The 24,816-nt window shown below is 44.6% G+C and overlaps 1 protein-coding gene across 3 annotated transcripts in view; it reads left to right on the forward strand.

Annotated features, from left to right (window-relative positions):
• Positions 1-24,816, forward strand: part of Thada (THADA armadillo repeat containing) — a 301,738-nt gene that overhangs the window by 189,873 nt on the left and 87,049 nt on the right. For all 3 annotated transcript variants that reach the window (XM_050146143.1, XM_050146144.1, XM_050146142.1), the window contains one exon: positions 12,834-12,952. In XM_050146143.1, coding sequence (XP_050002100.1) covers positions 12,834-12,952 — 119 coding nt within the window. The remainder of the gene's footprint in view (positions 1-12,833; positions 12,953-24,816) is intronic.

Raw genomic sequence — 24,816 nt, forward strand, 5'->3', positions numbered from 1 at the left:
CACATGACAAGTGAGGTAGATGGCCCAGCAAGCATTGAGAAGGAACTGATTTGCAGATGGCTCGCTGACCACAGCAGTTCCCACACGCTTTCTGGAAAGCGTCAGTACACAGTCTGCGGTGGGGGTGTGCAATGGAGAACTTTTGCTTTTTAATCATAGTTTTCCTTAAGATTTGGTCTGTGGGCTTTCTCCTTCATGGTAATAACAAAACAGCTTGGACAGTGGTGAGTTTAGAAAGCAAGAGACTGCACCTTAGCATGCACTTAGACATCCCAGTGTCTCAGCATCACATAAAACTTACTCTCCTATGGATGCCATTCTTTATGATCTTCACCCAGTGCTAGTTGTCTTTCTTTTTCTGAGTAATTAAAAGAAGCCAAAATGAGGGCCCTAAAGCCAAAATGGGGTTGCTAAGATTGACTAGTGCAAGCTTATAGTACCAGTTATTTGATTATGTAAAGTAAGTGTGTAGTTTACATTAAAAAAAAATTAAGCTGGGCTTGATGGTGGACACTTTTAACCATAGCACTTGAGGCAGAGATAGGTGGAACCCTGAGCTTGAGACCAGCCTGGTCTACAGAGCAAGTTCCAAGACAGCCAGGACTACAGAGAGACCTTCTTGAAATGCCCCTTCCCCCCAAATCATTTATGTATATGTGTGAGTACATGCCATGTGTCTGTGGAGACCAATGGAAAGTGTCAGGTCCCTTGGAGCTGGAGTTTACAAGGCAGTTGTGAGCTGCTTGATATGGGTTCTGGGGACAGAATTTAGGTCCTTTGAAAAACCATCAAGGGTTCTCATCAACCTTTGGGTGGATGAGAACTTTTGTAATCAGAGAATTCAAAGCATGTTTGAAAAATAATACTAAATATAGAATTATAGTATTGACCATTGCTGATGTGAATGTAGTGGCTTTTATTTGCTTTGTGTGTGTTATTTTAAATCACAAAATTTTCTATAGAATGCATAAAACAGTTTTCCTGTGATTTAGAGTGAGAGAGTCCTCTTCTTTGCTCTTGTTTTCCTTTCTTGTCCCCATCTGTACAATTATTTATTTCCTTTTTTCATCCTTCCTTTCTCCCTTCCTCTTAACTCCTCTCCCTGCTTTTCCTTTTCCACAAAGTGGGGTTGGCCAGAGACCTCAACGAGAGCTCCTTCCAGAGCAGAAGTACTTGTCTTCTGGAGTTAGTTCTTGCTGGGTGGATAGTGAAGCCATACTTTGTCTCTCCCACCACATCTGGTTCTCTGCTTGTCTTTGTCGTACCACTGAGACTGACTGACTGGCAAGTGGACGACAGGCATGGGGTGCTGAGAGCAGTCAGGCTCTCGGTTCTGAGATGTGGGAGAAGCCGTGCAGTGTCGGAGATGTGGAGCATTGGCAGAGGAGGCTCCTCATCCTCCATCATCCCTGGCTCTGTGGAACAGAGCTTCATGGTGGTGTCACCCTTTGTTCTTCTTCCTCTTGTCCATCCTGTTTCAACCATCATGGCCTTTTTGGTTTCCTGTAGTTTCGCTGAGGATGTTGACACTGCAGGCGCTCTATTGTGAGCATGGCAGGAATACTTTATTTTTTTTTTAACTGTGATAAAGCACGCATAAAGTGTGCTATTTTAAGCACTTGTGAGCTGTATAAATATATTTGCACTGTTGTGCATCCAGTTTTTAGGACATTTCTAACTTGCAGACTTGAAACTTTGTACTCATTAAACAGCTTCTGTTTCTCCTTCCTCTCAGCCCCAGGCATGCACATTCTTCTTTGTGTAACTATAAGTTGACCACTTTTGAATACTTCATATGAATGAAATCAGACAGTGTTAGAGGAATGCCTGCATGCATACACATGGTATGCATGGTATGGCGTGTATATTGTAAATCAGAAACACGGAAAATTTACCTATGACCAAAAATAAATCAAACTTATAACAATATACTTCTTAAAGTAACTGGGGGATGGTCATTATTATGCATCTTTGCCTTATGCGTGACAGTAGCCGTGGTAAGGTGACTATTATTATTATGTATCTTTATGTTTCTTTGCCATGTACTTGACAGGGGCTGTGATAAGATGACCATTATTATGTATCTCTGCCATACACCTGATGGGGCTATGGTAAGATGATTGGTGAAAAGCACACTACCTAGGAAAATTACCAGAGTCCATAATGAAAGCACTGCCAAGGAGCAGTCCTGGGAAGGGCAAGAAGTCTGGTGGCCAACTCCAAACACCTGCTGAGGAGTGTAGGCAAATATAACAACAGACTCAGTGCCCACAGATGGCCAGGTTCCTCTCTATTCCTATTTCAAGAGGAGTCATAAATTGCCTAGAAATATTAAAACTGCACGCCATTCGTTGATTGGGAAGACCCAGCTGTCAAAGTGTAATTGATGTGGGAGTGTCATATCAATCTGTTGCTTTCATTGGTTAATTAATAAAGAAACTGCTTGGCCTGATAGGTTAGAACATAGGTGGGTGGAGTAAACAGAACAGAATGCTGGAAGGAAGAGGAAGTGAGCTCAGACGCCATAGCTCTCCTCTCTGAGGCAGACACGATGAAGCTCCGACCCAGGGTGGACGTAGGCTAGAATCTTCCTGGTAAGCGCACCTCGTGGTGCTACACACATTAATAGAAATGGGCCAAGCAGTGTTTATGTGAATAGAGTTTGTGTGTTGTTATTTTGGGGCATAAGCTAGCCAGGCGGCCAGGAGCTGGGTGGCAGGAACGCAGCCCACCAGCTCCTACTACATGTAATTACCAAGCACTTTTCACAGCAACTACCCTAGACCTCATTTTACCCCATGACATGAGCATCCATTTACATGTGAGGAAAGTGAAACTCAAAGACGGTACAGTCTTCTTAGGTCACCAGCCCGGCCTTGCCTGGAGCCTGCGATTTGACAGTTCCCCAAAGCATCTTACTTCAGTGCTGCCTCCATTTTGACCTAGATACTTCTTTGTTATGAAAGGGTGTAGTGTGTTTTGTAAAGCATTTTCCAGCTTTTCTGACCTGAGCCTCTGGGTACTGGTAGTTTTTAGGTTGTGACAACCAAAAATGCCTTAGACAGTGCCAGATGTTCATGGCAGATTTAGAACCACTGATCCAAAGCCAAAAGTTTCTCAATAGGAATCTGATGGGAACAAAAAAAGATGTCTTTTTGTCCTATTACAGTCTGTCCCAATAATGTCTGAGAGGGCTCGTCTATGTAAAAATCCATACTAACTTTAAACCTTTCCCAAGTTGATCCTCATAGCCTCCCAGCAATACCAGGATGGGGAGGTCAGAACAGCTGATGCTTGGGGAGGGGATACTTTCTCAGTAGTCTTTGCTCTGTGAGCTGTTCGTTCAACAGATAATGGCAAGAGAATAGTTTCAGAAGTTGAAAGATTTAGAGGGGAGATTGCAAACTTCCTTAAAATGGATCTGATGTAAATGTCATGTCAACAAGCCAGGAAGACAGGCTGGTTGGCCACCTATCCCGCAGCATATTCTGGTTCTGGGGCCTCACCCTCTTCTCTCCCATGTGCAGATTCTTTGTTCTACTTTTGTTTTGGCTTTTGTTTGTTTTTAGACAGTATCTTGCTATGTACCACAGGTTGACAGTTCTTTTGCCGGGAATTACAGATTTGTACCACCGTGTTGCAAGCAGTCCTGCTACTTACACAATTACGTTAACCTTGTGAGTGCTGATTATCTCACAGAAACTGCCTTGAATTTGAAAACCAAGTCAACAACTTTCTCACTTCAAGAAGAGCCTGTTGGACATGATTTGCATAAAAGGATAAATAGTAATCAAGGCAACATTTTTAGGTGCCAAATGGATGGTTCAGATAGTAAATTATATAGGACTAAAGGATGAGATGTTCATGACCTGGCATTGTTAGATAGCTTCACAGAGGGAGTTGGTGGACTAAGCCTTAATGAGCAAGTAGAAAAGACAGGAAGGTGGATAAGGTCTCGTTATCACAAACTCTGCCTAGTGGTGGATTGAAATCCATTTACATGCATGCCTATCACCCAGAGCTCATTGTCATCTCAGACAAATTTGGTTACTCAGGATCAAAAAAGGCTCATAAGGAAGGATCTGTTTCATGGGTCCTTTCCTTCAGTGATATCTCACGGAATCACCATTCTTTGAAGTGTTCTCCAGGGAACCTGGGCTCAGGACTTGGAGAGAGCTTACTGAGGCCTGCTTGCATGGCGTTAGACAGTGCACAGGCTGGTGGGGTTGAGGAGGCACAGCAATCACTAAAAGGGCTCCACGGCCACATGAGACACTGTCTGGCGTATTGCACAGGCTCCAGTCATTGGCTAGAATTGTAGCATTCCCAAAAATGAATGCCGCAGATGTTCCCTCTGTTGGAGGTGCTGAGTGTCAAAGGAACAAACAAACTGGGGGAGGGTGAAAGGGAAGCTGCCCACTTCTCCGTTCCTAGGGACTTAGAGCAATCGTGTTTTTCCTTTCTCCATGTGAAAATATAAACAGTCACTTCATAAACAGTCGTCTCTTTTTGACTTAGAGATCAGCCTCTCCCTTTGTTTACTTTGAAATAAGCTGCCACTGACAGCATGAAAAAGAAAGAAATTCCGTCTTCGTTTTCAGAAAGAGACGTCTGTTACAATAGAACATGGATTTCAGCAGCCTCCAGAGGCTGGCCCTGGCTCTGACCTAGGGTGCAGGCTTGAAGGGCCTTAAGGGAGGTCTTAAGGTGCTTTGTCCAAGCCCCTAACTGGGGAGGTTGGATAATAGTCACTAGTAAGCCCGAAGACCAGATACTAAATGCCAAATTGTTTTCTCTGATTCAAACTCTTTTTACAAGGGAAATGTTGCAGCTGCTTTAAAGTCCAGAAAGTTTTATGTTGACATAGCAGCTCTCTGTTAGCTGTGCTTGCCAACAGTATGGGTATGTCACTGGAGCACTCAAGAATGCTGCTACCCAGCCGGGCAAGGTGGTGCACGCCTTTAATCCCAGCACTCTAGAGCAGAGGCAGGCAGACCTCTGTGAGTTCGAAGCCAGCCTGGTCTACAAGAGCTAGTTCCAGGACAGGCTCTAAAGCTACAGAGAAACCCTGTCTCGAAAAACAAAAAGAATGCTGCTACCCACCTCTCCCCTTGGTGCCTTTCCTTGACCTGTTTGCTCTTCAAGTGCCACTGGGTACTGAAAACTAAAAAGTTGAAGGATAAGTCCAGCAGTGGCGATTAAGTTGATGAGGACGAGTGACCAGGTCTTGTCCTCCATAGTACATTGTAAGACTGAAAAAAAGTCCATATTTTCTAGTTTAATAGCCACTGCCAAACTTGGTGTGGAGTTACTTTGCCTAGTTCCCATTATAAAGTGTCACGTGGTCAATTTCTAACTCATTGGTAAATTCATGTTTTCTTAGTTATTAATTGTGTTTTGTCTTTGCAAAAACTTTGTCAAATCACTTTGGTTTAAAATGCATTGTTTGGGGCCTAGGAGGTGGAACATGGTGAGAGGGCAGGTGGATGCATAAGAGTAGAGCAAAGGGGACGTGTGTGTGAAAAGACCATAATGAGACCCACAGCTTTCTGTTAAAAGAGAAAAATACATTGTTATTCCTTTCCTTAAACCTTAATGAAATTAAACATTTTCTCATATGTTTATCGGCTATTTGTATTTCATCTGTACATTGTTTATATTCTTTGCTAACATTTACAGTTCCCAAAGGGGTGTGCTAAAGCATTGGATGATTTAAAACTGGGGGAGAAGTGCAATGATACTGGACATCTGTCAGACATGTGAATTACTAGGTCAAAGTGACAGTTAGAACATTAGCTTGTGACACACTGCTCTTGATGCTGTCATGTCTTTGTAAAATTGACATTGGGTAGCTGTTGTGAAAGAAACTAAGTGTCACAAGAAATTAACATGGAACAGCAACAAGAGGAGTCCAGGGCGTGGGAAGTTATACACAAAAGTCTTCTTACCCTATGTGTATTATTTTTCAAACAGCCACAGAGTTAATCGGGTCATTTGGACCTACTCACTTAATGAATTAAAAGCATTAGATATTTCTTTTGGCCTAGAGGGCACTGTGAAAAAATTATTGAGGTGCTGATAGTGTGTGAATTAAGGAAGTTTAAGAATCTAGTCCTGCCAGCTTTTTTGAAACAAAGTCTCACTGTGAAGTCCTGGCTGACCTCTAGCTCAGGGTTCTGCCTCCCTTTGCCTCCTACGTGCTTTCTCTTATTCGTCCCTAAGTATTTTAAGCTCTGTATTATAGAATTTTTCAGATATAAACAAGTAATATAAGAATCTTTGAGTGGGTGGAATTATCAGCAATAATTCATTATTGACTAGTTGTATTTGGTCGGCAGGTATTTATTTGCTTATTTGTTTATTTTTATGTATGAGTGTTTTGCCTGCATGTATGTATGTGTACCATATGCATGTCTGGTCCCCAAGAATACTAGAAGAGGACACAGGATTCCTTGGGTCTGGAGTTACAATTAGTGAGCTGCCACATGGGTGCTGGGGTTTGAAACTCTGTCCTCCGGAAGAGCAGCAGTGCTCTTAATTGCTGAGTCATCTCTCCAGCCACTGCTCTGGTTGGATTTTGATACATTTTGCTATATTACAGGCTTTATTATTGATCTCAAGTCTTTAAGGATCCAATTATACAGAAAATTTAAATGTTCTCCTGGCCAGGCATCATGATTCATGCCAATAATCTGGCTTGCTACAATTTGAAGCCAGCCTGAGCTACATAGTAAGTACCATGCTGGCCTGGACTACAGAGTAAGATTTTTGTCATAAAGTGGGGAGGAGGACTTAAAGAGACTGGCTTTGCAACCAAATTATCTGTAATGTTTAAATTTTTACACATAGTTTCTCAGCAATAAAAGCTAAAAGGTTTTTAGTTTGAACAGATAAAGATTGACTAGCTTCAATATTACTGTCTAAACGTTCCCCTTACCTAATTCAGGGTCCTTGACACTGCTTCTGGGAACCAGGTTCCTAATGGAATTATAAATCTGTAGTACCACTATGACTTTGCAAAACAAATACAAACTCAAATTCAGTTCCTACTCCCTTCCTAAGTGAGTATGGTAGAGTTTCTAATCAATAAGCCCCTCTGTTTAGTGAGTCTTTTTTCTCCAGACAAAAATCCTATTTGCTTGGGACCCCGAGGAGCTGTGGGGAAGAATGAGACCCAGTTCTTTGCTTCAAGGGTCTCTATTCTAGGTAAAACCAGATTGATAACTGATGCCAGGTTCAGAGCGCTAGACATGTGGTAGTAACAAAGAGCTTTCCTAGCATGCATGGGTTGCCCTGTGTTCAGTCCTCAGCACTGCTCCCTTTGGAGGATGCCAGTGAACAGGACTGCTGGGCACTAAAGAGAAATGAGGGTCTTAGGAAGGGGTTACAAGCTCAGTATGCAAGCCCAGAAATGTTTGAAGTTGACGCTATGGTTTGAGTAGAATGCCTATAGCCCAGTTGGAGAGAGTAGAAGGAAACCTGGGAAGGGCCAGGCTTGACCAAGTAGCCTTTGTTAGGTTGTAAGAAGTGGGCGCTCATTTTTTATGGACAGAATAGGCTCATGAAGTAAAAGGGAGGTTGAGCTCTCAGGACCCAGTAAGTCCTTGAAGAGGGTTTTGAACTTGTGAGCATTACTCTTAGGGCGTGCCTTTGGGAAAACTGACAGCTGTATGTCAAAATAAGTATTGGAGGAAAGACATCATTCAGGTGCAAGGTCTTTGTACTTTTGACCAGCATGATGGGAGAGTTCTAGAGAGGCAGGACACAGTGGCTTTCCACCTACTCTTTTGGGAGGGTTATATGTTTTGGTCCTTCCACACATGTGGTGTATTCCCAGTGATACGCTCCCAGGCTGCTCAGGTAAGAAGTAAGTTCACCTGATTAGTCCTCTTCCACACAGCAACAACACTGCTTACCAAGACCTTTTCAGGGATGTGTTCTCTCATCTCATAAACAGGCTGAGGTTTGGGGGAGCAGCCGCTTGAAATGCTTCTTGCCCAGCGCTCTAAATAGAGAGACCATTATGGGATTCGTGTGGGTGGCACAAGCCCTTCTTCCAAGGAATGACCCAGCTGAGGAATTCAAGTGTCATTAAGGTGCTGTCTAGAGCCCATACTTCTCCAAGGTCTGTGTGACTAGCAACAAGAACCACTTCTTTGTTGGGCTCTCTGTGTACAAGTGGTGTAGATAAGTGCATGTGCCCACAAGCCTAGCAACAAGAAGGGTGCTCCTGAGAAGCTGCCGTCTACCTGGGGCTCCAGCCAGTGTGCCTGAACCATAGAGCCAATCCTGCAACCCTGGCTGCACTGATTGGAACTGACAAGTGTTACTAGGATTTTCTCCCTGGCCTTCCCAACACATGCATGCATGCACACACTCATGCCTGCATGCACACGCTCATATACATGCATGCAAGTGTGTGCACACACTCACACATGCATGCACACACATGTGCATGACTGCCTTTGTTTGTTATATATCCACTTCCAGCAGTTGTGTGATGAGGCATGTTTCTGTGAATTAGAAAGTTTAGATTCTTTCCTCAGCCATCCCCCTCCTAAGCCCCCTTTTCAGTCTGACTTAAAGCCATAAAATACTTCTGCCTGCCTGCCTTTAGTTCTGTTTGTATGAATTAAGTTGACAGGATAAATATTCACATTCCCAGCTACAGGCTGAAACAATGTTTGCCTGTTCTGACCAGTGAGTCAAGAAAGGGGGGAGCAGGGTCTAACATCACCCTATACTGTACATTCCCAGCATAGATCATTTATTTAAGTCCCTAAAAAAAATACAGATGTTTTACCAGCCGAAATAAAATCCTGTGTAAACATGGAGCTTGGAAAAATGTGTCACTGACTTAGCTGGGTTACAGCAGTGCAGGAAGAAGACAGGCAGGAAGGCAGATGCAGGCGGGTGTGCTCGGCCGAATGGAACAGGAATGAAGTCCTCGTCTAGTCTATATGCTGCAGGGGGAAAAGACTGGATTTATTTATTTTTTCATTTTGTTTTAGCAGAATCCAGCTGCAAAAACGAATCAGTTAGCATTTGATCATCAGAGTTTAGGATCATTGATGGTTATAATCCACTCACCCCCTTTAGGTTGTGTTGGAGTGTCTCTTTCCTATTAGAGTTGGTCTTTTTCAAGGCCTGCCTAAGCCTGCCCTGTGACTGCTGGGCCTGTTGGCTCCTGGAGCTCAGCTGCTATTGATTTTAAAGGGGGAAACTGGCCTGAAAGGCACACTTGTGAAGAAGAAACCTGTCTTCACATCACCTCCCTGAACAGCCATTGATGATCTTGATCTTGTCCCACCCAGGTCACTGTTTTAGTTCTGCAGCAGAAACCAGACAGACTTTCCTGATGCTGTGGGAGGCTTTTTCAGGGAATTGCCTCATGACTCTTCTTAGACCCACAACATTTATTCAGAATGCACTACATTTGTGCTGTGCAGCTGCTTCTAAGATTCTGGACTTCCCAGATGAACCCCACACTTCCTACAGATGCCTGCACCCCACCCCCAATCTCTTTATATTTAGAGTCTGGGTAGAGGGAGACCCTGACTGCTTCCAGGTTCTCAATGTGCTGTCTCATTAAGGCTTAGTTTTTCAGTGCAAGAAATACAGGACCCCCCTGCCCTTCATGCAGTACAGCCCCTCGAGGACCACCCCTGCTTGTGGTAGCCAGGGCATGCTGCTGCCTACTTAGATTAGGCCTGCCTCTTCCTGACTGAGGCATAACTATCCTGTTTTGTTTTGTTGTTTGTTTTTAATATGTGATGTTGGGGTGCAGAGGTACCACAGCATTCGTGTGAAGGTCAAGGAACAACTGTGCACAGTCGCTTCTCTACTTCCGCTTAAGCTTGGGTCCTGAACTCTCCATGTTCATGTGGCAAGGCTCTCTGCCAGCCGAGCCATTGGGCATAATTATCTTCTGGCAGCAACGCTTTCTTCTCTTTTTCCTTTCATCGTTGACACCTCTAAATCCACATTAGGGAGCAAAGTTCCCTTCCGTCTCAAAAAGAATTGCTGTTTTGTATAAAAGCTGCTAGCTAGAGAAAGCATCACATAGATGTCCCCCACTCCACATCTCAGTAAATGAGGTGTCAAGTCCAGCTCATCCAGCCCCCTATCTCACTCTCAGACCTGTGGGGATGCCCTTCTGCCCCTGGCTTTGAGAGGTCGCAGACTTGCGCCCCCGCTGGCTCTGCAGTTGTAGGCATTCCCAGCTCTCTGCTGGGTTCTTCTCTCTGGCTGAAGCTCTAGCTTCTCTGTGCTTGGTTACAGCTGTTTGCAGGTTATCCCAGGCCTGGAGTCAGCCATACTCTCCACCAGCACTTAGGCAAAGTGTGGAGAGAGAGAAGAGGCCTTGTCTGAGGGACCAGTGGCTCTTTCCTGAGTTTCCTGGCCTTCTATCTGAACTTCACACCTAATTATTGCCTGGTTTTTCTTGAGCCCAGTGTTACAAATGACATGTGAAGATGGTTGTGTATTCAAATATTTCATTAATATTTCTCCGAAACACCAATCTATTTCACACTTGCTTGTAAGCCTTACCTCTCCTTCACCGTCTTATCACCCTTGTCCTTCTCCTGCCCTGCCCTGCTCTGACATTCGCTCAGTTTGTACTGTGCTGCCTCTTCCACTTCTTTCTACCAGGTCTGCACACGCACCTCTGCATCCACTTGTCGGGTGTAGTCAGGTCACTCTCTGTCCTTGGGGAGTAACTAGGATCACAGTGGTTGTCTGGTCTGCACACGCACCTCTGCATCCACTTGTCAGGTGTAGACAGGTCACTCTCTGTCCCTGGGGAGTAACTAGGATCACAGTGGTTGTCTGGTTTGTGCCCAGGGTGACAGAATTGATGGGCCCGTAGGCTGACATTCATAAGCCAGAGCTACCAAGCGTTTCAAAAACAGTGTTGTTTTTGCCAAGTAAGGTGAGCAAATATAGGCCAGAGCTTAAACATCCACCGGGGGTTATTTCTGAAGTGATTGCTTCTAAATGAGAAGCATTTGAAACCTCACGGCTCTCTTGACAAGTAAATTCCACAGTCGTGTGTTTTGCTGGTGTCTGCTGATTAATTACCGCACTGTGACACACGAAAGCCCTGGTGGTTGGTTTAGTGCAGCTGTGGAGAAAAGAAAGCAAGGCCCAGTGACTTTGCCAGCTCTTTCGGGACAGTGGGGATTGAGGCCGAGGGAGGTATTTTTCCCTCTGGCAGTCACCACATAGGAACAGAAGCCCCAGCCAGCCCAGTTCTCCAGGCTCTGTGCCGGGTGGTTTGGTCCCTGCAGGCTGTGGTGAGAGAACAGCATCTGACCTGGTATGTCAGAGAGAACAGGTCCTTTGTTAGAGAAAGTTCCTCAGTGTTCATATACTCCTGCTTCCCAGAAAAGCTACATTGGGCATGGTGGCCTACACCTGTAATTCCATCAGGAGGCAGAGGCAGGAGGATCGGATCCTGTTCCAGCCCAGCCTTAGCTACATAGGGAATTTGAGATCAGCCTGGGCTACTTGAGCTCTTATCTCAAGGGCCTTGTGGTTTGTGCTTGTAATCCCAGCACTTGGAAGACTGGGGCTCAGACTGGGAGACAGCACTATGCTTATGTGTGGACTACCCCAAGAGCTCACATAAAGGCGCAGACTGGGAGACCGAGCTATGCTTGCGTGCGGACTACCCCAGGAGCCCACATAAAGCCAGAGATGACAGCTAGTGTGTCTGTAATCCCAGCACTAATGGCAGAGGATTCAACAGAAAAAAAAAATACTAAAATAGATTTTTAAATTCTTTTTTTTTCTTTTTTTTTTGGGGGGGGGGGTATTTCGAGACAGGGTTTCTCTGTAGCTTTGAAGCCATTCCCTGAACTAGCTCTTATAGACCAGGCTGGCCTTGAACTCACAAAGATCCGCCCGTCTCTGCCTCCCACTGCTGGGATTAAAGGCGTGCGCCACCAACGCCTGGTGATTTTAAAATTCTTAATGCGTTTATTGGTAATTTGTTTCTGTCATCCTCCTCATCTTCTTATGTAGATGGTAGAGCCAATCAAAGGAGTTGTCTACCATGATCCTTTCAGGTCAGAGAACCTTATCTACCCTCTGTCTCATTCATTTTGCCCCAGAGGTTTGTGCTCCTCACGGAGGCGATGTGGGCCATTGCTGAGGAGGAGTCCGCATACATTTGCCATGGTCAGGTTTGCTTGTGTGGTGATACAGTGCCACCATCCTAAATATAAACTCTAGACAGACTCCAGGATCTGCCCTGTCCGCTTTTCATTCTGGTAGATAACTGCCATGAAGACGTCAAGCGTGTGCACACATCTGACTGCAGAGGGAAAGTCTGAGAGATCTTTTACAGACGCCACTGCCCGCTTCCTCACAGGTGTGCTGTGCTGTGCCTGATGAACCGAGATTTATGTCTAAAGCACGTAGACTCCTAGTCCCTTCGTGTCCGAAGCCCTGGGACACGAAGCCCTGGGGTTTATTCCATGTGAGACAGCTGGCACAACGATAACTGCGCGTCTCTGCTCAACTCACTGTGTAGGTTCTTTCTAAGGGAGAGACGCTCTTGAGCAAGTGATTGTGGGTCACACTGATCCCCATCTGGGGAGCTGTGGGAAGACCCAGAGCATGGGTTTGGCCAGGCCCTGGACTTCTCTCCACTTGTGTCCTCCCACCCTGCAGTTTCAGCTTGTTTTCCTGTGCAGCCTGGAGCCTCATTCTGCAGGTGTCTGTTTCCTTTGAAGGAACTGTTTTGAGGAAATCTAAGAGGGAGGACCTGAGCATTTGTGGAAAACATTTTCACAGCAAAGTATTGCCTTTTCTCTTTTCCGGTTCAGGTTTTTCATTTGTTACAAGCCTACGTTACAGACTCCAGACACAGAACAAATGCAGATTTTCAGCAGGAACTAAGTGACGTCATTGTTTGTACCAAAGCCAAACTCTGGCTAGCCACGAGGTATGTAAAAGCCCCACGTGATGAGGCGTCATCCGGTTAGCGGTGTGTTTGAGACTGCTGTTTCCAGTTGTGAGGAGTTCTAAGCCACTCACTTGGGTTCCTCAGACTTATTAGAATATTTTAGACCTTTGTACTGTGGTAAAGAAAATACTTTCTTGACAATTTTTCTAAAATTGCTGAGTGATGGGGTCGGGCTTCAACAGTCTGAAGTTTCTTCTCAACCAGTACCTGTGTAGATTTTGTAACTACAGATGCCAACGATTGACTGGTCTACATTGTATAAACCCTTAGGAGCCATGGCAGCTTCATGGCTAAAGATCCTTGGGCGACTTGAGCAGACACTGACAGGAAATGAAAGGTGCCTTGGTTAGATGGATAGAAGGGTAGCATATTTCAGCAAACCAGAGGGATACTCTTCTTTTTTTTCTTTTGTCATTCCTACCAGTATTTATTCTGAAACTTAGAACATAAAAGATAAAAGAATAAAAAGAACCTTTCATTTTGTTATATGTAGAGAATATTCTAACACAGTGTTCAAATCTTCATTTAGGTCCCCAGATCCTGGTAAGACAGTGTCCCTGCAAGGGCCTCTGCATGAATGATCTCTGACAAAGGTCGTTAAGAAGAGGCCAGTGTGCTCCCTTACCATATGTCATGCCATAGCTTGCTGCCTCGGGCTTTGAGTTGATATTTTGTCATCTAATGTAACACCTACTCCCTTTTTGTTTGGTAAATGTTGTGCTTCTGTTCATTTTTGTTAGAATCCCCACTCTGTGTGCGAAGTCAAACAATGGGCTTTATAAGGGTCCCAGTCACCCTAAGCAAAGCATGGTGAGCAATAGGCCACCATCAATCAGCCTGTGTATCCACACAGAAGAGTGTATACGTAGAAAAGAGCTAGACCTGGCTTCTACGAGGTTCGAAAGATGAGTAAACCATGTTTTCATTCAGTATTTTAAATGTGATAGCAATAACTATAATACAAATGTAAGCAGTATAGGCATGGCCCAGAAGAGAGTTGAGTGAGAGTTAATAGCAAGCTCACTCAGAGATGGTAGAATTTTGCCAAATGGCTGAGTCAGGGAGAATTCCAGGCATAGGTGATACAGCATAGACAGAAAGGTGGCCATGTGAAATGATGGGATAATTCTCCCTGAGGCAGAGGAAATCAGGCAGACACACTGAAAGCTCTGAAGGAAAGAAAGTATCTGATGACTGTTCAGTCGATACTTAGAACTGTGGGCAGGGATACTGAGGGGATGTTCTCTATCTGAAGTACCAATATGGCAAGCTGCTAAATGGTTGGTTTCTCTAAGCCTGATACCATTTACCTTCTGTGCAGTCTTGTTGCCCTTAGCTTCTCTAAGTTACACTTCCTGGAAAAACAGAGACTTGGGGGTGGGGCTCACATTTGCCCCTTAGCTTTTCCCCAAGAAACAGGTCAGGTCTTCCTAACTATTATTTCTGGGGGTCAGGAAGTAGAGGTTCCCTGGAAATCATTCTTCTGAAACCCTCTTTTAGTCATAACTTCTCCAGTCTCTAGCCTTGGCTCTGAAGCTGCTGTAAGGGAGGAGCTCTGCCCCTTTTGCTTAGGCTCATTGGAGACTTGTCTCCTGCCTGCTTTCTGAGTCCATTCCTTCTTGCTGCATGAGAAAAGATGGAGGAACAGGTCAGCCCTTAGTGGGCTTCAGTTCACTCAGGGCCTGAAGACAGCTGGTAAAGTGGTACTTCTGCCCACCTACTCTTTAGCTAGAGAAGCCGAATGCCTTAGGAGATATGCCTCTTGGTCCCTGTCTCTTGTCATTGTCATCAGCCCTTCCACCCCCTTCTCTGGGTTTGACTTCTGATTTCCTTAGCCTAGAAAATGAAGCCATGAATCACATGAGCTCACTGGGTTTCCACCTCCCTGCCCAGAGTACAGAAAAGCCACTCTTCTGTCTCCACTACAGTCAACTCTCTATTATCCAAGTGTGAACTTTCCGCTCAGTGGGTGGTCTGTGAATGGTTCCTAACACCAGACTGCCTCTTATTTCCCAACATACTTTTTTACAAGTATTAATCGGGGTGTGTTCAGAGCCTAGAATCGAGTTTGGAAGGAAATCCTGCTGCCAAAGCACAGTACATTCCAGAGCTTTGCACGAGCTGTTCTGTGTTATCCACATCATGGAGTACTGCCCACCGGCCCTGAGTTGAGGCCATAGAACTCCATGTAGGTAATGAAACCTTCACCTGGCCCATGCCTGCCTTATCTCTGAGGGCCTCGTGCGATGGGAGGTATTTGTCTGTTCCAGTCAACTGCATGCTCAGATGAACCCATCTGGGTCATGGTAGTCACCTCAAAGCAGATCTGTCTTCCTTTCTCCCTGCCTTTGCCGTGGAGATGGTACAGTGCAGAGTATTCCAAATCCAGCTGCTGTAGAGGCCCCTTTATTCCTGGTCATTTACACTTGAAAGATAGATGTGCCTCGGGCTTACTGAGGCCTCTCTGGAGCTTTCTAGTGTAGCCTGTGGAAAGTACTGTTGCTGGGCAGAAAATGTTGCTTTAATTTCCAGCAGCAGCAGCAGCACCTTTTTCTCCTTGAGTTCATTCAGTCCAGTAAGCACAAGAATCTTAGGGGATGTGCTGTTTATCTTTTTGTTCCAAAAGGTTTCTAACACAGTTTATTGAAGCTAAGGACAATCAATTGAATTTTTAAATTTGGAGTCTAAAATCGAGAAACACATAAAGACTTTTGTTGCATATTCATGTTTTGACTTTGCAAGATTAAGAAGGATTTATTTCTGTGAGCTGGTTGAGCAGTACCCACGGAGTTGCTGGGGGAGTTTTAGGTGATAAATGGCCAGCTGGCAATGTGACTTGAATAAAGGACCAGGCTTTTGCTCTTACAAGCCGCTTTTCATTCCAGGGTGTCAGAGCCTTTATGGAAATCAGGTCATTAAGCTTTTGTATCCTTTCCTCCTCCCTTTCCCTTAGCCTTCCCTCCTCAGCCAGTTCACAGTGATCTTTCTCTCAGTGTGAAGGCGATAGTTACTAATTCCTGGTAGAAAACTCAGCCAACCCGGGTCAGGAACCAAGTGAGAATTAGAGTGAGCCTCTGGCCTGGAAAGTTGGTCTAGGGGTTCCTCAAGAGGATCTAGTCTAGTCCTGAGGGTGGCCCTGATGACCGCCCTTGCTGACTGCAGGCTCCAGGTCTGCTGTGCTAGCCGACTCATGGGCCCGCCCAAACAGGAAGGGCTTTGAAAAGCTCTTTCAAGCAGGACTAAGAGGAAAAGGCTTATTTACTTTGGTTGTAATTTGGGATTACAATTATATTGGGTTTAAAATTTTTCAGAAGTGGTTTGTTATCTTGTGTTTGCTTCAGTCATAAAAGAATAAATGTGTATTGGGTGTTCCTTTTACAAAACGATGAAATCAGCCATGTGTGCTGGTACACATCTGTTAATCCTAGGTGGGGTCTGAGACAAGCGAGTTGTTGAAAATTTCAGGCCAGTCTGAGCTACACAGTGAAACTTTTTCAAGAAGCATAACAAAACTAAATCAAAAAAACATAAGGAAAACTTGGTAGGCTGTGCAAACTGTTAGACACTGGGTGATATAACAGTCAAGAGGAAATGCATTTTCTACTAAACTTCTCATGGTTTTCCTCAGCTGTCAGTGCATATCAAGGAAAAATAGTCTAGCACAAATTTCAAAAATAATATAAAAAATAAAGTTGCTCTTACCACAGTCCAGTGGAAACCACTGTTATTGGTTAACAGTTTTATGCGGTTACTTCAACTTTTTTCCTATTTTTGTTCCATAGCTAAGATTTTGTTAAGTATAAAAGTTACAGCTTCCTCCTTTCACTTGACGATATGAAAGTGTTTGCTATTATTATTATTATTATTAAAAACTTTTTATGTCTGCTGTGGAAATAGTATCACACTTAAAATTTAAAAATTAAAAATAGAATTAGTATAAAATCTTGCAGTTCTTCTAAGTATATGCACACACACACATAATGAAAGCAGAGACTTGGGTATTAATTTATGTTGTTGTTAAGTTTTTTGACTGCTTTAGCTTTACCACCACACATCTTTATAAAAAAAATAATAATTTTGCCCATTTTTAAATTAGGAAAAAAATCTTTAAAAATATCATTTGTTAAAATATATATGTAAGCATCTGTGTGTGTGTGGGGGGTTGTTTGTTTGGCTAGTTTTTTGAGACAGTCTCACTGTAGCCCTGGCTAGCCTGAAACTCACCAAGATTTGCCTGTCTGTCTCCCAGGTGTGCTGGAATTAAAGGCATACGCCACGATGACTGGCTTCATTGCTCCACTTTTCTTTTTTTTTCTTTTTTTGTTTTTGTTTTTTCAAGACAAGGTTTCTCTGTAGCTTTGGTGCATGTCCTGGAACTAGCTCTTGTAGGCTGGCTTCGAACTCAAAGAGATCCGCCTGCTTCTGCCTCCCGAGTGCTGGGATTAAAGGTGTGCGCTATCACCACCCAGCTCATTGCTCCACTTTTTTTTTATTATTTATTTATTTGTTTGTTTGTTTGTTTGTTTGTTTATTAAAGATTTCTGTCTCTTCCCCGCCACCGCCTCCCATATCTCTCCCCCTTCCCCAATCAACTCCCCCTCTCTCATCAGCCCGAAGAGCAATCAGGGTTCCCTGCCCTGTGGGGAGTCCAAAGACCTCCCACCTTCTTCCAGTCTAGTAAGGTGAACATCCAAACAGCCTAGGCTCCCTCAAAGCCCATACATGCAGTAGGATCAAAACCCATTGCCATTGTTCTTGACTTCTCAGCAGTCCTCATTGTCCGCTATGTTCAGTGAGTCCGGGTTTTATCCCATGCTTTTTCAGACCCAGGCCAGCTGGCCTTGGTGAGTGCCCGATAGAACATCCCCATTGTCTCAGTGTGTGGGTGCACCCCTCGCGGTCCTGAGTTCCTTGCTCGTGTTCTCTCTCCTTCTGCTCCTGATTTGGACCTTGGGGTTGTAGTCCGTTGCTCCAATGTGGGACTCTGTCTCTGTCTCCTTTCATCGCCTGATGAAGGTTAATATCCAAGAGGATGACTATATGTTTTTCTTTGGGTTCACCTTCTTATTTAGCTTCTCTAGGATCACAAATTATAGGCTCAATGTCCTTTATTTATGGCTAGAAACCAAATAGGAGTGAGTACATCCCATGCTCCTCTTTTTGGGTCTAACTTACCTCACTCAGGATAGTGTTTTCTATTTCTGTCCATTTGCATGCAAAATTCAAGAAGTCATTGTTTTTTACTGCTGAGTAGTACTCTTAATATGTATATATTCCATACTTTCTTCATCCATTCTTCCATTGAAGGGCATCTAGGTTGTTTCCAGGTTCTGGCTATTACATTGCTCCACTTTTTAATGTCATAAATAATGTTCTAGTGAAAAATCTCTGTGTGTGTGTGTGTGTGTGTGTGTGTGTGTGTGTGTGGTTGTTCTGTAATACTAGCCTTAGGTTTGCCCTGTAGAAGTAGAGTGAGTTTCCTGAGAGCTACCACAATATCTAAAGGTTTCAGTGATGCTGCTCTACAGGGAGTCCTTTCTCCCACCAGCAGTCAGAGAGACCTTCACCAAAGGTTTAAGATTTTTTAAATTCTGGAATGCCTACTTTGTGCCACACTCTGGATGAAGCAATTGGTACATATAATTCCATAAGTTCATCTCAAAACTCTCTTGTATTAGAAAATCAATTTTTCTTGGAGACACGCCCTGTGTGTGACTCCAGTTTAGTTGGTGTAAGTTCAAAGATAAGTAAAGTAAGTATACATGTTTTCCATTTTTACTTTTAATGGGATAACACAGAAACCAACACATTTTAACCCTTTGTTTCTGCTTAATAAGGAGCCTTTCCTGGGCTTTCCAAAGGTGCCACTAGGACCTGGATGTGTTATACACTCTTTGCCAGAGGCACCATGTACCAAAATAACAACTGTCTGCAGCGGTTGGATTAATAAGCACCAATGATACTAGGTATTTGAACAAGTTTAATAACAAAACCTGACTCACGAAACCAAGGTTCCAGCGGAGATAGGAAGGGGGCGCAGCCTCTGCCCGCCCAATTTATCAGTAAACATACGCCCGAGGGCAGCCTGCCCCCAAGGGGAGGGCTTATCCCTACAACTGTCCTGTTGACAGTCTACGAGCTTTATATGTGCTCACTTGTAGGCTCAACCTCCCCCCCCCCCTTCTTGCTTATTCTTTCTCTCATTTTCTCTCTTTCCTCTCTCCCTCTCTCCCTAGAGGAGTGATGGTTGTTTTAATTTAGCTTTGAGGCAGTCTTGCTCTGTAGCTAGGCTGGCCTCAGACTCACATCCACCTTCTAGCTGTAAGTGGCACACTATCACTTTGGCTCTGGTCATCTCTTTCAATAGAACATGATTTGCATATATCACAACTGTCCTCAGCTGGCCACTTCTCCCATTAGATCCCCCACAGTAGTCAAATGCCAGATTGATTGGTAGTCAGTTTACATTCCAAACAATAGTTCCTAATTCTCAGGCTGGAGTGCTGGAATCGGTGTCAGTTCCCACCCCTAGAGAATATTCCATACCTTTGCCCTCCTGACTCCATTTAAGCCTGGTACCCTTCTGTGGTTGTTGTCCTAGAAACTCATGTCACATTTTCATGTTTCAAGGTGGCTAAAGTAGTATAGACTGTATTTGGATCACTTCATTTACCAGCCTTCCTCGGGCTAGCCATATGCTGACTGTTTTAAACACTGCAGCTATTTATTAAAACCACAGTTACAGAAACAAAACAGTCTTTTCAGGCAGATTTGTGGGCTTGGAATTTTAGATGCGGAAAACCCCTGATGTTGGTGCGACTTCACTCACCAGCTGCATGCATGTGCAGAACTGCAGCCCACAGAGGTCAGGGCATTCCATCCTTTCACACAGCTGACCAGGAGCAGACCCTACTGGCAACTACTAACATTTGTTGAGGACTCAGCTTCCAAGTCCTTGTCGGGCTTTTCCAGGCCATACTGTCTCCATCTGTCCATACACTGTTTGTTTGTTGGGGACTTAGGGATATAAGCATTGTCTAGAGTAAGCTTCTCAGAAGGGAAGCATGCACATCAATCACTTGTTAGAATGCAGACTCATATTCACAAGCTCACAGTGGGACCTGGGAGCCAAAATAATAGACCAGTTCCAGGTGAGACCACTGATTGGCCCTGGGACATAATTCATACTTAAGTGATAAAGACTAAGGCATCAACTACTGTAATTACACGATCCCCAGTTGAAAATATTCTTGCCCTCATGACCTCATTCTCAAGGTCATGGTAGAAGCTTAGAGTTGCAGCAGCAGACCCAAGACTACCAAAGGCATCAGGCCTGCCTTCTCTCCCAATATCAGGGTCTGTGTGGCACCAGAACACTATGAGAAGGCGGTAGTCCTTGATCCAGGCCACCATCCCTGTGGTCTCCATGCCTGGGGAGGACCTGTGCTTTGTTGACAGCAGTTGAGTGTTTGTGGTTCTGTAAAGTGTCAGCCTGATAGGGTTATTAGGAAAACAGCCTTGGGGTGAGTTTTTAAGTAAAGCAGTGTTACTGAAGGAGTGGGGACAGGAGAACCTGTATCCTGAAGAGCTACTCTAGTGACCAATTCTGGTCATTGGAACCTCAAGCCAACTCTGACCAGCAAACTATGAACTGTAAGATTGATACACTTCCTAGTCAGCTTCCTTGGAGTGCTCCTCCCACCCCTCTGTACTCTTGCTAACTGGCCCCACTATCGTAAGCACTGGACCCTTGATGACCTGTGTAAGTAAGTGTGCTGTAGAGACAGAGACAAGGCTGGGCTTGCTCACGTGTGGCATTCCCAGTTCTTCCCCAGGGCTCTGTGGCCAGCTGCAGAATTCTGTTCTAGAATATCATTTCTCTTTACAACAGTTGAAGACAGTATTTCTTTTCTAAGCAGCAAATTTATTCACATGAGAGACTACACTTTTAGGGCTTGGCTCTGACCCTCCTTTGGCTCTGTCCCCAGCCCTTCCACAGTCTCCTGTCTTTTTTACCAGACCGCCGCTCTCTGCAGGAAACAGCTCCTTCTTTTGCATTGACCTAAGAAACAGTGTGGCTCAGCCACGCTGCAGCATGCTTTCCCACCTCCATGCCACCGACAGGAGTGCTGCCCAGAGGGGTTGTTGTATTCCAGTGATCATGGGACTCTGCAAGGCTATCATTTGTGGTCCCTGCTAAGACTTGAAGGGACACAAGTCTCAACAGGGCTGGGTAGTCACATAGCAAGTGTGCAGGCACAGCTGGCAGTGTCTTTGCTTTTATGTGTGTGCTGGGAGGTGATCTCTTTTCAGGCTGTTGCTTTCTTTTTCTTTCCTTTTTTCTTTTTCCTTCCCTTCCTCTCCTTTTTCTTCTCTTCTCTCCCTTCTTTTGTATAAAAGGTTTTCCCAGTGGTCCTTTTCTACATTTGAGAGGCAGAGAGGAGAGAATGAGACAATGGTCACTGCTTTCCTATCAGCTCTGAGATTTTGTGGGGAGAAGAGACCATCATTAGGAGCCTTTTTACTCCTCTCACTCAAGCCTATTTGAAGTCACCTGCAGCCTGGTGAAGAACTGAATAGAGAAAGGAGTGGAATTGGTGTATTTTAGACACAAACTTCTTTCAAACATCTCAGGAATGTTTAAGGCAATGATACCTTGAGTTTAGATCCTGTTTGTATTTTTCAAACAAGAAAGAACTGTGAAGTTACATTTCAACACAAACAGTGGGGAGAAGATGCAAAACATCTTTTTCATTAAATACTTCTTTTGCAAATGCAGAAAGGAACAAGCTGTCTGAGAGGTGAAGTTTGAAGGTATAGGAAGTGGTTTTTGCTGAAAGTTTGGCTTCTGCAAGTGAGTCAGGGTAACAGCAGTCATATGTGATTAGTGTGCTCACCTGAGCCTTGCAGTCCAGGAAAGTACAGAATAAATAGATAGTCCTTTCACACAATTGTACACCAGGCATCCAGTCTCCAACTGCTGATGCCTCCTGCTTTTTATATACAGAAATCGACAACCCGAACCTGAAGCTAGGATTAGCTGGCTAGAAGGCTCTTCTATCTTCCTCCACTTGTAGCTGTTGGCCCGAGGGGTGGAGGGCTGTTGGTGGAAAGTTTGGACAATATTGTCATGTTCTAACTTGCCTTTCCATAATACTATGTAAAGCTCTAGTATAGTGGGGTAATTTTTCCCTAATATTAGTTGCTAATATTAGTATTACATATTAGTATGTAATATATTCTTTCTTTTGGATAAACCACCACCTTCACTGAGCCATTTCCATTTAATTAAAGCCAATTCCAGTTCACAGACAATATAGAACAATGTAGCAGCATGCTGGAGAGTATAAAATGAGTGCTTATTACTAGGGTATGGTAGCGTGGCCTTGTAATTCCAGCACAATGGAGGCTGGAGCAGGATTGCTGCAAGCTCAGCCTTAGACTAGGCTGCACAGTAAGACCCTGTCTCAAAAGTCAAAATATAAACTTAAGGTGTAAAATATTGTCCCTGTATTAAAAACCTTTTGGGGATAATAGAAAGATGGCTCAGTGAATTTAAGACAACTTGCTGTCTTGCAGAGGACCTGGATTTGATTTCTAGCACCTTCCTGGCAGTAACTATCTATAATGCCAAATAATAAGGGATCTGATGCCCTCATCTGACCTTTATAGGCACCAGGCATACATGTCGTAGACATTCATATAGGCAAAGCACCTATATACATAAAATGAAAAAAAAATCTTCAAAAAAAAAAAAAAAGCCTGACCAAGACAAGAACAGATTAAATATAAGCAAGTAAGACTTTACTAAGGGCTGAAATGAGTCACAGTAGAGCAGAAACAAGAGAAATAAATGCTAGCTTGTGGGGTACAGGGGTCAAGGAAGGGTTCCAAGAGGAAAAGACTCTGAACAGGCTGAGAGAGGGTTAATTGTTTGATAGGCTAATTTTCTTTGACTGGAGAACCGGAGGGGTTATACAGATACAGACTAGCCTTTGTCGAGTAAGTGAAGAATGTCTGCTGCCCAGGTACCAAGGCGTCTTAGCACAGTGCACAGCACTGTGATAAGTACTTTAGGCATATGGGGTAGAACCTCAGTAGACCTTGGCTGTCGTGGTCTAGTTATAATGCAGTCCAATGCCTACAAATACTATTAGCCAATAGTGGAGCTCAAATAGCAGTGGAGACAGTAAGTATGAAAGTTCCAAAGAAAAGGTGGGTTTGCACAGTCGGGAGATTTTCTCGGAGAGGTCTGAGAGTACCTTTAGAGCTGGGGTGTGGTTTACAAACAGCAGAGGTGATAGATAAAGAACATGCACACTGCAGCGACACGTTTTGTGAACAGTGGGAGACAGAGCCTCAGGAGGTGCTCTGCAACGCTGGATAAGGGACCAGATGTGATGGCCCTTAAAGCACAACCAAAGGAATTTGCATTTGGTCCAGGACTTTAAGATATAACCACTGGCCTCAGGCAGACACTGGTGATAGGCCTCTGTCTGTACATACTTGAAATTCAAAATTCCAAAAGCTCCCCAGCAGCAGCCTGCCAGTCCCCTGGGTCACTAGAAGTGGGAATGGCATGGCTTTTATCTTTGTGCTTTTGTTAAGAGGATCACAGAACCATGGAGTTTATGCTAGGAAAGGGAATGTAAAGATGGTCTCATCTGGTGAAATTCCTCCCTCAAGCAGAAGCTTTTGTGGAAACTCAGTGATGCTGAAGCTCGTGTAGCAGAGACGGTAAACATAGTTTCAGCTGGGGTGGGGCCTGGAGACCACCTGCATGGCTTCCCTCCCATTGGAAGCCCAGAAGGGACTGCGAGGTACCCTAACTCGCTGTTTGAAAACAGTGATCTAATCAAAATAAAACTGCAGAGGAGATAATTGACAAGAAAATGGGCAGCCTTCCTAACAGACATGTGTGGTCCCCAGAATATGGCTGCAGGTAGGGGTGGATGTAGCAGGTTCTGTTTTGCTTCTCGCCCTACCTGCCACTGCTGCCTGATCATCCTTGCAGAAGCTGCCTTCCCTATATATGACCCAGCCCTAGACTTTGCCATCAAAGGCCACTGTTCCAGACCTCTTCCTGAGAAGCCAGCTGCCACAGTCTGCTGCCTCTTTAGCAAGCAGAGGAAGTTCATTCTCCTGAGCACCCAGTGTCCAGTGTTCTGTAGCAGTAACCTTTTAGAGGTCGTTTCTCTGGAGTCAGTTAGCTTGACCACAGTCTTTACGGCACTTTGTTCCCTCCCTGCCCCAGTATTGAGCTGATTAAGCCCTGGTACATTTGCCCTGTGTGCCCAGGGTTTAGCCCTCTTTCAGGAAGGCTTGTAGGAAAGGGACTGGTTTCTGCTAGTGGGCTGAGGGAGGAGACTGGAAGAGGCCCTCACTGACTTACTTCTCCTTGCCCTCAGCTACCTGTTGTACTCAGGCCTCTTTAGTGGTTACACTAGACTACAAGCCTCTAGAAACACCTTCCCATGCAGGCTCAGAGAAGCATTCCTCTTTGAGCCTAAAGAGCCACATCCCTGTGTTCTGGAGAGGGGCTGCTTCTTAAGGCACTAGTTTAGCAGGAAACCTCAGCGTTAAAAAAAAAAAAAATGCTGTGCTGAAGTTAGGGGGGGGGGGGGACACTGCCATGTGTCCCTGAAGCCCACCACTGTGGCCTATACCATCCAGAGGTTCCACTTCTGTCTTCAGAGTTGAAAGTGCTAAAGATGTGAGGTTTCAGGCGTGAGAGACAGAAGCAGACAGACCTCTGTGGGTTTGAGGCCAGACTACATAGCAAGTTCCATGCCAGCCAGGAATACAGTGAGACTTGTCAAGAAAGAGGGGGGGGAGGGGGGAGG

The sequence above is a fragment of the Alexandromys fortis genome, unplaced genomic scaffold (assembly GCF_014885135.2).
Source record: "Alexandromys fortis isolate MF-2015 unplaced genomic scaffold, M_Fortis_MF-2015_v1.1 scaffold_42, whole genome shotgun sequence".
Lineage (NCBI taxonomy): Eukaryota > Metazoa > Chordata > Mammalia > Rodentia > Cricetidae > Alexandromys > Alexandromys fortis.